This window comes from Cebus imitator, unplaced genomic scaffold (genome assembly GCF_001604975.1).
Source record: "Cebus imitator isolate Cc_AM_T3 unplaced genomic scaffold, Cebus_imitator-1.0 Scaffold111, whole genome shotgun sequence".
NCBI classification, from domain to species: Eukaryota; Metazoa; Chordata; class Mammalia; order Primates; family Cebidae; genus Cebus; species Cebus imitator.
Window position 1 is genome coordinate 1,181,258 of NW_016107426.1, and position 12,859 is coordinate 1,194,116.

General features: G+C 57.8%; 3 protein-coding genes across 20 annotated transcripts in view; 2 read left to right on the forward strand and 1 right to left on the reverse strand.

Moving 5' to 3' along the window:
• The window catches only part of EIF4G1 (eukaryotic translation initiation factor 4 gamma 1), a 21,734-nt gene extending 20,843 nt beyond the window's left edge, over window positions 1-891 (forward strand). For 9 of the 13 annotated variants that reach the window (XM_017538348.2, XM_017538353.2, XM_017538351.2 and 6 more), the window contains one exon: window positions 266-696. In XM_017538348.2, the coding sequence (XP_017393837.1) occupies window positions 266-447 (182 nt within the window). In that variant the 3' untranslated portion in view covers window positions 448-696. Of the gene's footprint in view, window positions 1-265 lie in introns of all 13 variants that reach the window. The other 4 variants (XM_017538346.1, XM_017538349.2, XM_017538354.2 and 1 more) reach the window with 1 other exon arrangement.
• Window positions 892-1,457: 566 nt separating this feature from the next.
• FAM131A (family with sequence similarity 131 member A) lies at window positions 1,458-10,731 on the forward strand. Of its 4 annotated transcripts, none has more exons than XM_017538368.2 (7): window positions 1,458-1,665; window positions 2,849-2,909; window positions 3,896-4,038; window positions 6,559-6,652; window positions 6,903-7,085; window positions 7,264-7,380; window positions 8,968-10,731. In XM_017538368.2, the coding sequence occupies exons 4-7, from the start codon at window positions 6,583-6,585 to the stop codon at window positions 9,441-9,443; spliced, it is 846 nt and encodes a 281-aa protein (XP_017393857.1). In that variant the 5' UTR covers window positions 1,458-1,665; window positions 2,849-2,909; window positions 3,896-4,038; window positions 6,559-6,582; the 3' UTR covers window positions 9,444-10,731. The 4 variants fall into 4 exon arrangements, with proteins under 4 accessions (XP_017393857.1, XP_017393856.1, XP_037597872.1 ...); XM_037741944.1 differs by lacking the exon at window positions 1,458-1,665 and adding an exon at window positions 2,270-2,762; XM_017538367.2 differs by lacking the exon at window positions 2,849-2,909.
• Window positions 10,644-12,859, reverse strand: part of CLCN2 (chloride voltage-gated channel 2) — a 16,292-nt gene continuing 14,076 nt past the window's right edge. For 2 of the 3 annotated variants that reach the window (XM_017538361.2, XM_017538365.2), the window contains 2 exons: window positions 11,371-11,457; window positions 10,650-11,256 (listed from right to left, as the gene is read on the reverse strand). In XM_017538361.2, the coding sequence (XP_017393850.1) occupies window positions 11,062-11,256; window positions 11,371-11,457 (282 nt within the window). In that variant the 3' untranslated portion in view covers window positions 10,650-11,061. Of the gene's footprint in view, window positions 11,257-11,370; window positions 11,458-12,859 lie in introns of all 3 variants that reach the window. The other variant, XM_017538360.2, reaches the window with a different exon arrangement.

A 12,859-nucleotide genomic window follows, 5' to 3' on the forward strand; every position in this document is an offset into this window, starting at 1 on the left:
AGAGAAGTTTCAAGCTGCCAAGGTGAGGCTAAGCTAGCTTGTAAGGTTTTTCCGATGGCCAGGTGACTCACTGCTGTGCAGCAGTCTCAGATTATGAGATTAGCATCCTGTCCAACCGAGGCCTAGTCACTCTGGAATGGTCAGGCACATGTCAGGATGGTGTGTCAGGGCCTTGTGTGAACGGTGGAGCCTGGGAGGGGTCCCTGGGGGTGGGTTGGGGTGGCAGTGGCCGGTCACTTCTAACTGCTGTCCTGCCTGCCTGCAGACCTGCTGCGGATGTTCTTTGACGCACTGTATGACGAAGACGTGGTGAAGGAGGATGCCTTCTACAGTTGGGAGAGTAGCAAGGACCCCGCTGAGCAGCAGGGCAAGGGTGTGGCCCTGAAATCTGTCACGGCCTTCTTCAAGTGGCTCCGTGAGGCAGAGGAGGAGTCTGACCACAACTGAGGGCTGATGGGGCCGGGGACTTGGAGCCCCATGGACACACAGATGGCCCAGCTAGCCGCCTGGACTGCAGGGGGGCGGCAGCAGCGGCGGTGGCAGTGGTGCCTGTAGTGTGATGTGTCTGAACTAATAAAGTGGCTGAAGAGGCAGGATGGCTTGGGGCTGCCTGGGGCCCCTCTCCAGGATGCTGCCAGGTGTCCCTCTCCTTCCCCTGGGGCACAGAGATATATTATATATAAAGTCTTGAAATTTGGTGTGTCTTGGGGGGCGGGGGGCACCAACGCCTGCCCCTGGGGTCCTTTTTTTTATTTTCTGAAAATCACTCTCGGGACTGCCGTCCTCGCTGCTGGGGGCATATGCCCCAGCCCCTGCACCACCCCTGCTGCTGCCTGGGCAGGGGGAAGGGGGGGCACGGTGCCTGTAATTATTAAACATGAATTCAATTAAGCTCACTGCCTCTGCTTTATGGCCTGCTCCCTCTAGAGAAGGTGGGTATAGGTGGGGGGATCCTGCTTCCCAGAGCTGGCACTGGAGCGCTATTCCCTGTAACCTGGCACCCCTCCTGCCTCTTCCCCTGTCCATGATTGCAGCGGTCTGAGATTTCCCAGAAGGCTGGGCCCTCAGGTGGGCTTGATGGGTGCCCTCCAGGTCAGGAGAGAAGAGAGATTGGTGACAGGCATTCTTGTTGGACTCTGCTCTCCCACCAGAATGCTTCAAGCCCCAGTGCGGGGAAGGCTCTTGGGCTTCGGGCTGTTTACAGCTGGAAAATCCCTCTATGGATTCAAGGTGTCGTCTGTAAAATGAAGGGGCTGGGTGCATCGAGGTGGATTTTCTGGCCCCGTGTAGTGTGACAGGGCTGCCTTAGGGAGTGTTCCCCAGCCCCTGCCTTCAGGTGCCGGTCGGGTCCAGGAGGAGAGGACCGGCGTTTTCGAACCCGGCCCAGGCCTCCCCTGCGTGGCTGTGACGTTGCTGCGCCCCGCCCACTCCGGGTGGTGACGCGTGGCCACGCCCCCGCGCTGACGTCACCAGCCCGGTTCCCTCTCCGGGGAGCGGCGGCGGACGCGCGGCTCCCACCCCCTCCCCTCTCACGGGCTCTCCCCTCCCCAGTGGTGGCCGCGACCCGACCCTCTGCAAGGCGATGGCCCGCGCCCCGAGCGCGGGCTAGCGTGCCTGGGTGCCCGGCCATGGGCTGTATCGGCTCTCGGAGCCCGGCGGGTCAGGGTAAGAGGCGGAGGCCGAGCACGGGCTGGGGAGCCGGGCTGCGGCCGCCGGTGTGCGGTGCGCGGGCCGCGGGTGGGTGGGGGCCTTGCGGAGGGGGCCGGTGTCGGGAGAGGGAGGAGCCTGCACGGGGAGGCGGGCCAGGCAACAGGAGGGAGCGGGAATGAGCGGGGAAGGGGCCAGACTGACTCCGGTGCGCTCCCACGGCCTGCCTGCCTCGGGGTTTTGCGGGGCAGACGCGTGGTCTCGCCGCCGGCCGCCGTGTGCCCACTGCTCAGGGTGTCCGGAGACGCACAGCCCGGGGAGGGGCTGGGCCGCCCGATGCCCCCACCACTCCAGCCCGCGGCGACCGGCCTTGAGCGCCCACACACTCACTCCCCTCCGCCTACACCTCTGCCTTCACTGTCCTGGGAGTGGCCCTGTGCTGGGAACCTGCTTCTCCCAGCCGAGTCCCCATGTTCTTAAAGCGGTAGCCTTTCAACCCCGGCCAAGCACCCTCCCACAGAATTTGTGTCGGACATTTACTGACTCCTGTTTCGGAGTCAGTCGGCACAGGGGGACTGAGGCTCCGTTTGGGGCACCTGTGAACACTGAATCACCTCTCACTTATTACAGCTGCTGTAATTTCCTGCCCCCCATCAGCAAAAGCAAATCACCCTACTTTGTGGAGGGGAAGAGGAACCCAGAGGCCGGCCATCAGGGCTTCCATCCCGCAGTGCTGACCCCTGCTTGGGCCTGGGTTTCCGTGGGTGGCCGTGAGCCCCGGGCCTGGCCCGGGTCCTGTGCATCTGAGGTTGGCAGGCTTCCTTTACTGTGGTGTCGTGGATTTCTCCAAGCCTCGGGTCAGGCAGGGCTGGGTTTGGGTTGGGTCCTGGGCCTTCAGAGAAGGTGGTCAGTCACACAGGCCTTGGTGTGGTTGGTACTTGATGTTCTTTGGAGCTAAGAGTGGCTGAGATTTGTACTTCCCTTGAGGAATTCTGGGATTCGTAGTCCTAAGTTAACCTCGTGGCTTTTGAAGCTGAGGAGCAGCTGACTGCTCTGATCCCTCTGGCCCTGCCAAGGCTTGGAGTTCAGGAAGTCATCACCTCCTCTAGTCAGGGGTGAGTTTGGCTGACCTCAGAGCCCTGGTTAGGTACCAGTCGGGGGCCAGGGATGGCCTGTAACCTGTCTTCCTTCTGGTTGGTAGCATTTCTGGGGACCACCAGCTGGCTGAGGCTCAGGGACAGAGACGGCTGCTCCAGCTAAAGGTCAGTTGTGATGTACATTGCCTGTTGGCACTGTCTAGGGGACGGGCCTCAGCTCCCTGAGCCCCAGAGAGCTTGGCTGAGCCCTGGTACTCCCACCTCCTCAGAGCCATGAGGCAGGAATGTTCTCCTTATGTGACTAGGCACAGGTTCCAAATGGGGAGGGGACTGGCTCAGCATCCGGAGCCAAAACAGGAATAGAACTGGGAGCAGAGCCGGGAGCGGTTCTAGGCTTTTGGTTCTCTGCACCAACACAGCCAGCATGCCTATGATTTCTGTGCTGGGCAAAATGTTTCTGTGGCAGCGTGAAGGGCCTGGAGGACGATGGACTTGTCAGACAAGTCGCAGAGGTGAGACCAGGGATCATGGATGTGGTCTGGGAGATGATGGGAAGCTGAGCAGTAGGGGCTTAGGTGGAAAAGGAAAATCACTCTGGCTTAGATATTGAGAGCCAGGTTGAAGCAGCAAGAGCCAGGCTGGGGCCAGACAGGGCATCAGGAAACGGCTTCAGGGGACAGGGGTGAAAATCAGAAAAAATATCCTGAGTTTGTCAGAGAATAAGAGTGAAGAGCTGTGGGCCAGCCGAGGCTGGTGAGAGGAAAGAAAGCAGCAGGAGAGAGAGGAAGGCAGCACACCTGCAGAGGGTCCAGGGTGGCGGCGGTGGGGGACAGCAATGGTGGAACTCAGTTGCTTTCCAAGAGAAATGGGTAGGCTGGGAAATGGGGAGAGTCAGAATTTATCATCGTTTGGTTTCACCCCAGGGTTCTGACAGCAGCATTTATCTAGAGCAGGAAGGTGGCCCCAGGGGCTGGAGGGCCAGGGATGTGTGGGATAGGGGCTTTTAGAGATGAGGAGAGCACCTGGTGGGCACTGAGCTTCTGGAAGGTGGCGGGGGGAGGGACTGAGAAATGAAATGGCAATACCGGATGAAAATGGGGATCTTGGCAGAAGTAGGGGCACAGCTGAACAGCCTTTCCCCTTCCCCTCAGTGTCCTCGGACCCTGCGTGGGCTGTGGAGTGGATTGAACTTCCTCGGGGTCTCTCTCTATCCTCCTTGGGATCTGCTCGGACCCTCCGAGGCTGGAGCCGGTCCTCCCGCCCTTCCTCGGTGGACAGCCAGGACTTGCCAGAGGTGCTGGGCCCCTGGTGGTGGGGGGAAGGAGGACGGCATCCATATAAAGGGGATCTGCAGCCCCCACCCACGCCTGGCCAGCCTGCTTCTGGCTCCCTTTTCCGGAGAGCGGAGGCGCTATCCGGCGGCGGGCCGGGAGGCCGCCCCCGTGCCGGTCTGCTCCGCTAGGCGCCGTGCCAGCGGGCGGCGAGCTCGCGCCTTCGGCGCTGACGTCAGCGCATCCCGGGCCGTATCCCGGGAGACCCTGTTGCATGGTGATGGGTTGCCAGGGAGACATACACCTTTTCTCTGGGCCTGGGCCGCAGCTGCGCGGAACGCCAGGCACGGATGGCGGCGGCTGTGGGGAGCGAGGCGAGGGAGGGAGAGCCAGCCAGAAACACCCAGCAGGTGCTCCTCCCCCTGGGCCTGGCAGGAGGCTGCCGGCGCCACCCTGGGGCCCTGTCAGCCAGGTACCCAAGGGGAGGGAGCGAGGGTGGGCCTCGGGTCAAGGGGCAGTGTTGGCTGTCCTTGCGAGGGACAGGAACGTGATAGCGGAGAGCCGAGCAATGCCGGGGAGGGGCGTGTGCCTCCCAGTTCCTACAGTGATGGAAACATTTGCTGGGGCTTGTCAGGGAGCGCTGAGCCAGGTGCAGGGTGGAGTTAGGAACTTGGTGCATCCCACTTAGGCCTGGCCATCCCGAGCTCCCTCAGGAGATAGACAAGGGCAATGATGGGGGCGGGGTGGGGCAGAGAAGAGAGAGGCTGTGGGCTGAAAGCATTACTAGGAAGCCACATTTGAGAGAGGCCTTAAGTGATGGCAAGCATTTTTTCAGGTAAGGATGGCATTCTTGGCCCAGAGGAAAGCTGGGTTCCTTTTCCTAGAGGCAGGTGGGCTGCTTGCTGACAGAGACTGGTAGAGAAGGGTTTGGTTTTGTTTTGAGACAAGTTTTGCTCTTGTTGCCCAGGCTGGAGTGCAATGGTGCAATCTCAGCTCACTTTGATCTCTGTCTCCCGGGTTCAAGCAGTTCTCCTGCCTCAGGTTCCTGAGTAGCTGGGATTACAGGCGCCTGCCACCACACCCAGCTAATTTTGCATTTTTGGTAGAGATGGGGTTTCTCCATGTTGGTCAGGCTTGTCTTGAACTCCTGACCTCAGGTGACCCACCTGCCTTGGCTTCCCAAAGTGCTGGGATTACAGGTATGAGCCACCACGCCCGGCCTGAGAAGGGGGGTTTGATTGGGCAGAGGAGATCAGCGGTGGATTCCAAGGAGGCTTGGAAGGAGGCAGGGGCATCACAGAGTGAGGTCCTTCAGGGCCTGGGTGTGATGCCTGCACTAGCTTCACTGGACAGTGGGGGGAGCCGAGACAGGATTTTAGAGACAAGTAACCGTCTGCACTCCAGGAAAACTGTTTACATTATATCTTAACTCATTCATCCAGGCTATGCCTTTTAAAGAGATTATTCTGTATTAGGTGGTATGCTAAACACTGGGCACTACAGTGACTAAAACAGACTAAATTCCCCACGAGCCAAAGACCAGTGAGGGAGACCAACAAGAAACAGGAAATGCAAAAGAGACCATTATCACTCACCACGATTAAAGGCCACAAATGGGGGACACTGACAGAGAGTGATCTGTTAGAGACAAAAGAGGGAGGACAGAGCACCCAGAGGGGGGCCAGGAAAGCTACTCTGACAAGGTGGTATTTCAGCCCATACTGGAAGAATGAGAGCTAGACATCACAACAGTCACCACTCATTACACTTTGGCCTGAGAAGACAGCATGGGAGTGGAGGAGGCTGGGGGACACCATTTCTGCTGACCTGGGCAGGAGGCATTGGGGGCCTGAGACAGGGCAGTGGAGTAGGGGTAGAAAGGATGGGGTAGGGGCTGGGAGTTTGCAGGTGGAATCATTAGGACTTATCAACGGATGGGGGCAAGCAGAGCTTGGGGAGAGTCTATGGTAATGCTGAGGCTTGGAGCCAGGCTGGATGGGAGAATGGTGGGTGATGAAAAGGAAAGAGCTCAGGAAGCAGGGCCAGACATGCGGAGAAGGTGTTGGTGTTTGATTTCCATCTTACCGAGTTTGCAGGAACAGCTGGAATGTGGGTTGGAAGACCAAGAGGAGCAGGTGGAGGGGGTGTGGGGGGCGGTGGAGGGGGGGTGGGGGGCGGGGGAGGGGACTCTTAAAGCCCTGGGTGCCACACTCTTCTCCTCCCTCCTCTTCCCTCTCCCCAGAGGTTCCACTCGTGGTTCTTCATTTCCTGCCCTGCCTCTGTCTCCCCTGGGTGCCGGGAAGGTGGAGGATTAGCTGAAGTTTTGCTTCCTGGGGCCTGTCTGAATCTCCATTGCTTTCTAGGAGGACAAAATTCACCTGTCCTAGCTTCTTCTCATCTTACATTTCCCTGTAGCCACTGGGACGTAGGTGCTGTTCCCTCCTCATCCCGTCTCCTCCTCGTGTCTTGGCTGGGTATGGGCATGTTAGAGGGAAGCTCATTGCTGTCAGAGGAGCACTAACCTTCTAATGGTGTCACCCAAGGTGAATGTTGGAGACACAGTCGCGATGCTGCCCAAGTCCCGGAGAGCCCTAACTATCCAGGAGATTGCTGCGCTGGCCAGGTCCTCCCTGCATGGTACGCAGCCCCTGCTCCCATGTTTCTGGCTTCTCTGCCCTTTCTCCTCCCTTTCGTACATTCTCTCCAGAACTGTTTCCTGTGAGCACATGCTGGGGTCTCCCCTCTCCTCCCTTGCTCAGATGAATCCCACCCCCTTCCCCCACCTAAAGGTTCACATACGTCCTGAGTACTGCCACCCTTCCACCCCCCTGCCCAGGTGCGCCCTGGCCTGTTCCCTTACCAGGCTTCTCCACTCTCCCGTCTCCAGGTATTTCCCAGGTGGTGAAGGACCACGTGACCAAGCCTACCGCCATGGCCCAGGGCCGAGTGGCTCACCTGATTGAGTGGAAGGGCTGGAGCAAGCCGAGTGACTCGCCTGCTGCCCTGGAGTCAGCCTTTTCCTCCTATTCGGACCTCAGCGAGGGCGAACAAGAGGCTCGCTTTGCAGCAGGTGGATGGCAGAAAGGGGATAAGCTTCACGCTGGTCACAAGGCAGCTTTCTTTTGTCTCCTCGGGTCTGACGTGGGGGTCGGAGTCTTTCTGTACCCTGTTTCTCCTCTCTCCTGTCTCCAAGCCGAGCCCTAGACTCAGCTCACCTTCTCTGCTAATGCGTTCCGTCCCTACGACAGGAGTGGCTGAGCAGTTTGCCATCGCAGAAGCCAAGCTCCGGGCATGGTCTTCGGTGGATGGTGAGGACTCCACTGATGACTCCTATGATGAGGACTTTGCTGGGGGAACTGACTCAGGTGAGGGGCAGCCTGTGCTAGTGCTGTGGACGACCTGCCTGATAGCCCTTGGGGCTCATTCACAGCCATACCCATGTCCTCAGCCTGTGGGAGGGGAAGGGGGAGAGGGGCAGACTCGGTCGGGGGAGGCCTGGACACTCTAGGGACAGGAAGGCTATCCACACTCATGGGTGGGAGATGAGCACACAGAAATGCGTTAGTTCCTTTCCTTCAGGTGCGGAGGCTTCTCTGCCTGTCTGCATGCTTGTGCCTTGCAGTCCTCAGAAAAAGGGGGAAAAAAAAAGGCCAGGTGCGGTAGCTGGCTCACACCTGTAATCCCAGCACTTTGGGAGGCCGAGGCAGGCAGATCACAAGGTCAGGAGTTCAAGACTAGCCTGGCTAAAATGGTGAAACACGTCTCTATTAAAAATACAAAAATTAGCTGGGTGTGGTGGCATAAGCCTGTAGTTCCCAGCTACGTGGGAGGCTAAGGCAGAAGAATCGCTTGAACTCAGGAGGTGGAGGTTGCAGTGAGCTGAGATTGTGCCATTGCACTCCAGCCTGGGCAACAGAGTAAGGCTCGGTCTCAAAAAACAAAAAAACAAAAAACAAAACAAAATAAAGCCCAAAGGCCTCAAGGACACCTTCTGTGCAGTGACGTCTCAGGGAGGCATTGCAGGTCCTTTGCCTCTTCCTCCCCGAGGCAGCCTTCTGGCTGGCTGTGGCAGGGCAGAGGAGCCGCAGCCCCGGGTCAACAGGAAGACATGCTGGGCCTGGAACACCCACGGTGCCGAGCTGGCTCCAACTCAGCATCCTTGCATTCCAGCCTGTGGGCCTTGCTCTGGACCGTGCTTGCAGAGGGGACCCCGCAGGGCTCAGCAGCTGTGTTCGGCCCTCCTTTCATCTTTCACTCCCTAGACCATGTGGCTGATTTTCTCTGTAGCTCCTGGGCTCAAGTCTCACAGGCCACCGTTCCCCACAACCTCTTTGCCTTTGAAGATTACCTCTACCAGCCCCTACCCCTCCAGTGAATTAGCAAGTTCTCCAAGGCAGGCAATACATGAGAGCAGGTTGGAGACTGCAGCTGTGGTCTGGAGGGCTGAGGCGAATGTCTGAAGGCGAGGTGGAACCTTAAACCACAGGCATTTCTGTTTGTTTGAGTTCCAGGCCCGCTTTGACACCTGGGGTAATGATAATAACTAATGTTTATCCAAGGTTGCTACTAGCCCGTGTGGAATCTTTGTGCAAATTAGAAAAAGGTACCCCCTTCTCTGGCAGGCTAGGGCATGCCGCTGGGTGAGCAGAGTAAGGGCTAGATTATGCTGTCTCTCACTGCCTTGGATGGGCCCTGTGGTGCAGTCAGCACCTGTGTGACCATATGCAGCGGCCCCTGCATTTCTTGTTCACTGTGTGCCAGACTCTTGTTCTCATATTGTTGGAATCTCCAACTCCCCATTAAGGAAACTGAGGTCTCAGAAAATTGTGAGTGGTTCAAGGTTATCCAGCACCTATCCACCACCCCAGAGCTATGCCAGGGATGGAGCAGGGGGAATGTGGACGATGGAAATGGAGCTAGTAAGGCTGTCTTCTTTTCTGCTCCCCTCACAGACCTCGCTGGGCAGCTGCCCCTGGGGCCGCACCTCCAGGACCTGTTCACCGGCCACCGGTTCTCCCGGCCTGTGCGCCAGGGCTCCGTGGAGCCTGAGAGCGACTGCTCACAGACCGTGTCCCCAGACACCCTGTGCTCTAGCCTGTGCAGCCTGGAGGATGGGCTGTTGGGCTCCCCGGCCCGCCTGGCCTCCCAGCTGCTGGGCGATGAGCTGCTTCTCGCCAAACTGCCCCCCAGCCGGGAAAGTGCCTTCCGCAGCCTGGGCCCCTTGGAGGCCCAGGACTCCCTCTACAACTCACCCCTCACGGAGTCCTGCCTTTCCCCCGCGGAGGAGGAACCAGCCCCCTGCAAGGACTGTCAGCCGCTCTGCCCACCTCTAGTAGGCAGTTGGGAGCGGCAGCGGCAAGCCTCTGACGTGGCCTCTTCTGGGGTGGTGTCCTTAGATGAGGACGAGGCAGAGCCGGAGGAACAGTGACCCGCCTCATGCCTGGTGGCATGCATCCCCTGGCTGCTGCTAGGGGCAGAGCCTCTGTGCCCAAGTGTGGGCTCAAGGCTCCCAGCAGAGCTCCGCAGCCTCGAGGGCTCCTGGGAGCGCTCGCTTCTCCGTTGTGTGTTTTGCATGAAAGTGTGTGGAGAGGAGGCAGGGGCTGGGCTGGGCTGGGGGCGCATGTCCTGACCCCACTCCTGGGGCTTGCCGGGGGTGGCCCGGGGCCTCGGGGGCATGGCTACAGCTGTGGCAGGCAGTGATGTTCATGTTCTTAAATCCAAATGCCACACGCACATTTCCTCCTCGGATGATGTGAACCGCTAAGGGGGTGGTTGTGACTGGGCTGTGTGGGGGTGTGGAGGGAGGGGGCCCAGCCACCCCCCACCCTCCCCACACCTCTTTCTTCTCTGCTTTTCTCCTCACCTCCGAGTCCATGTGCAGTGCTTAATAGACACACCCCCACCTGGGGGGCCGGCTCCTGCCTTGCCAGAGCCTGTGGGTTGAGCCATCCCCCAAGGCCCCCTGCCCAGCTGGGCTCGTGCTGTGCTTCACCTCTCCATCGTCTCTAAATCTTCCTCTTTTTTTCCTAAAGACAGAAGGTTTTTGGTCTGTTCTTTCAGTCGGATCTTCTCTCCTCTGGGAGGCTTTGGAATGATGAAAGCATGTACCCCCCACCCTTTTTCTGGCCCCCTAATGGGGCCTGCGCCCTTTCCCAACCCCTTCTCGGATGTGCGGGCAGTGTTCTGGAGCCTCCCAGCCAGCCGGGCTGCCCATGTTCACTCAGAGGTCTCCGAGCGAGCGGGCAAGAGGTGGAAGAAAGACTGGCTCTGGTTGCCACAGAGCTGGGACTTCCATGTTCTTCTAGAGAGGGCCACAAGAGGGCCACAGGGGTGGCTGGGAGTTGTCAGCTGATGCCTGCTGAGGTGCAGGATTTGTGCCAGTGAGTGACAGCCATGGGGGCGTATTTCTCCTTGGGGAGGGAAGAAGGTAGAGCCTTTCTTGTCTGAATGAAAGGCCAGGGCCCCGCCCCAGCCAGGGTGTTGATGAGCACACGGTGGAGACTCTGGCAGATCCTGCATTCCAAGGTCACTGGACTCCAACTTTTCATGGTTGTGGGGTGGTGCCTTGTAGGCTTTGTCAGGTAAGAGGGCCCAAGGTAAGAACAAGAGCCAACGGGCACAAGCATTCTATATATAAGTGGCTCATTAGGTGTTTATTTTGTTCTATTTAATAATTTGTTTTATTAAATTAATATAAAAATCTTTGTAAATCTCTATATACATCTGGTCATTGGAGGTTCCAGTTATAAACCCATCTTGGTTCTACCCCTTTCCCCTCAAAGGGGGAACAGGGGTCAAGTGACCCTAACCCCATCCTGCTAGGGCAGGGCCGATCTTCCTGGCCCTGGAAAACTTGCTGCAGGTGGGCACTGGGTCAGATTCCAGGCAGGATGAGCTGGGAGAAGCTGGCACCCCAGGTCTGGAGGGGGATGGGGTGCAGCCTCCGGCTGTAGCTGCCCCCTGCCTTCCCAAGGCAGAAGGGATGAGAGACGCAGATTCTGGGCTGACGGCCTGGCTAGCACCATCCTAGGCCACCCACGAGGGCTTCATTGGCATTTGTCGTCGCTGTCAGAAGGGCTGCCCTCCCGGGGGAGGCCATGACGGGAGTGGGGCCCCCAGAGTGCATGCACCTCAGTGGTCTCCGTGTCACTGCTGCTAGTGGCACTGTCTCGGAAGCTGGCGAGGGGCGGCCGGACCTTCACACCCTGTGCCGTGACGGAGCCCTCGATGGCCTTCCGGAGCTGGAAAGGTGAGAGGGACAGATGTCTGGACCCAGAGCTCCCGGCTCAGACTCCTCCCCGCCTCTCCCCCCAGGTGAGCCGGACCTCAGCTTCCGTAGGCCACCATCATCTCACCTCCTTTAGAGTAACGATTCCAATGAGTCTCCCAATACTGGTGACATAAGCGTGGTCCACTCCCAGCAGCGAGAAGATGGTGTGAGTCTGCAGTGTGGGGAGAAAACAGGTTGGATTTGATGGACAAGGGGCAGCTCTAAATGACAGGCCACAGGGGGCCAGGACAAGGTTGGCATGGAATAGAAGGGGTGTCACAGATCATGAGGGAATGAGATTGGGCTGCTGGAGGGAAAACAGTAACAACTGTAATAATGAGAATGTTTCTGTGTCCAGGCCTCAGAAGCTTGATACTCCAAATCCTAATGCTGCTCACACGGAGAAATAGGATGGGGGAATAATTCTCAGTCCCGTGTTAGAAAGGGGGATGCGGGACAGAACAACTGCTCACACACGAAGTCCAGTGATGGGCTGGGCTCCAGGCTAGGTCTTACAACATCATTTCATTTCAGTGCTCTCCTGAGAACTCAGCATTAGGAGAAGCAGCATGGGGCTCCACAGTGAAGTGACTTGTTCTGGGTGGATCATCAGGAGTGGCTGTGCGGCCCCAGGCACTTGGGATGCACAGCCCCACTCCTGTTTAGTTGCAGATGTACCCAGAAGGGAGAGCCCACGCCCACCTGAAGGGCCCCGGGCCTGAATGCTGTGCCTCTCGCTCCGCTGCTTCTCAGCTGCCTTCCCAGCTCAGTGGCCAGGTGCGGGGCTCTGGCATCCCGGTCTTGGTCTGACGCATGCTATGCCTCTCACATGGTCTGCCTTTTCTGGGGTCCAAGCAGCGTCCCAAGTTCTGCTGAGATGCAGCTTGCAGTCCAGGAGGACCACAGGCACCCCATCCTCCCATGCTTTGCTTGCTTTGAGCCCTCCCCTAAGCTTTCAGATATAACCACCAAGGCTTCAGAAACTGTCAGCCAGTTCTCCTTGTGCTTTAAGTAGATTTTCTTGGGGCCAGATGTCTTGAAAAACGCTCTCCTGACTCAGCAGTTCCTGGAATTTTTTGCCTATCATTTATCTCACTGTTCTGAGTTTACTTGTAAGCCTCCTGGCTTAATGTTTGGATCAAGATGAGCAGTAATAACAGCTTCTTCTGTATCAATTACTCAGAACTCATTTAAATTGCCTAAGTACTTTTTAAATGTTCTTATACATTTGAAATTCTTCAGGGAGGGATTTCCAGAACTTTCCTAAATTTCTCTACCCATGGCATGACAGTACTTAGAGGGGCGAGAAGTTCAATTTTAGAATAAGCTCTTCTGGGCGCCGTGGCTCATGCCTGAGGATGAGGTGGGCAGATCGCTTAAGCCCAGGACTTTGAGACTAGCCTGGGCAATATGTAAAACCCTGTGTCTACAAAAAGCAGACGTGGTGTGTGCCTATAGTCCCAGCTACTAGGGGGTCTGAGTTGGGAAGATCACCTGAGCCCAGAAGGCAGAGGCTACAGTGAGCCATGATCATGCCACTGCACTCCAGCCTGGGTGACAGAGACCCTGTCTCT

Coding starts and splice junctions, on each gene's coding strand:
- FAM131A (XM_017538366.2), top strand. CDS start 3,169: ATGCCTATGATTTCTGTGCTGGGCAAAATGTTTCTGTGGCAGCGTGAA. Junction 3,257..3,895: donor TTGTCAGACAAGTCGCAGAG/GTGAGACCAGGG, acceptor CCTTCCCCTCAG/TGTCCTCGGACCCTGCGTGG. Junction 4,039..6,558: donor ACAGCCAGGACTTGCCAGAG/GTGCTGGGCCCC, acceptor GTGTCACCCAAG/GTGAATGTTGGAGACACAGT.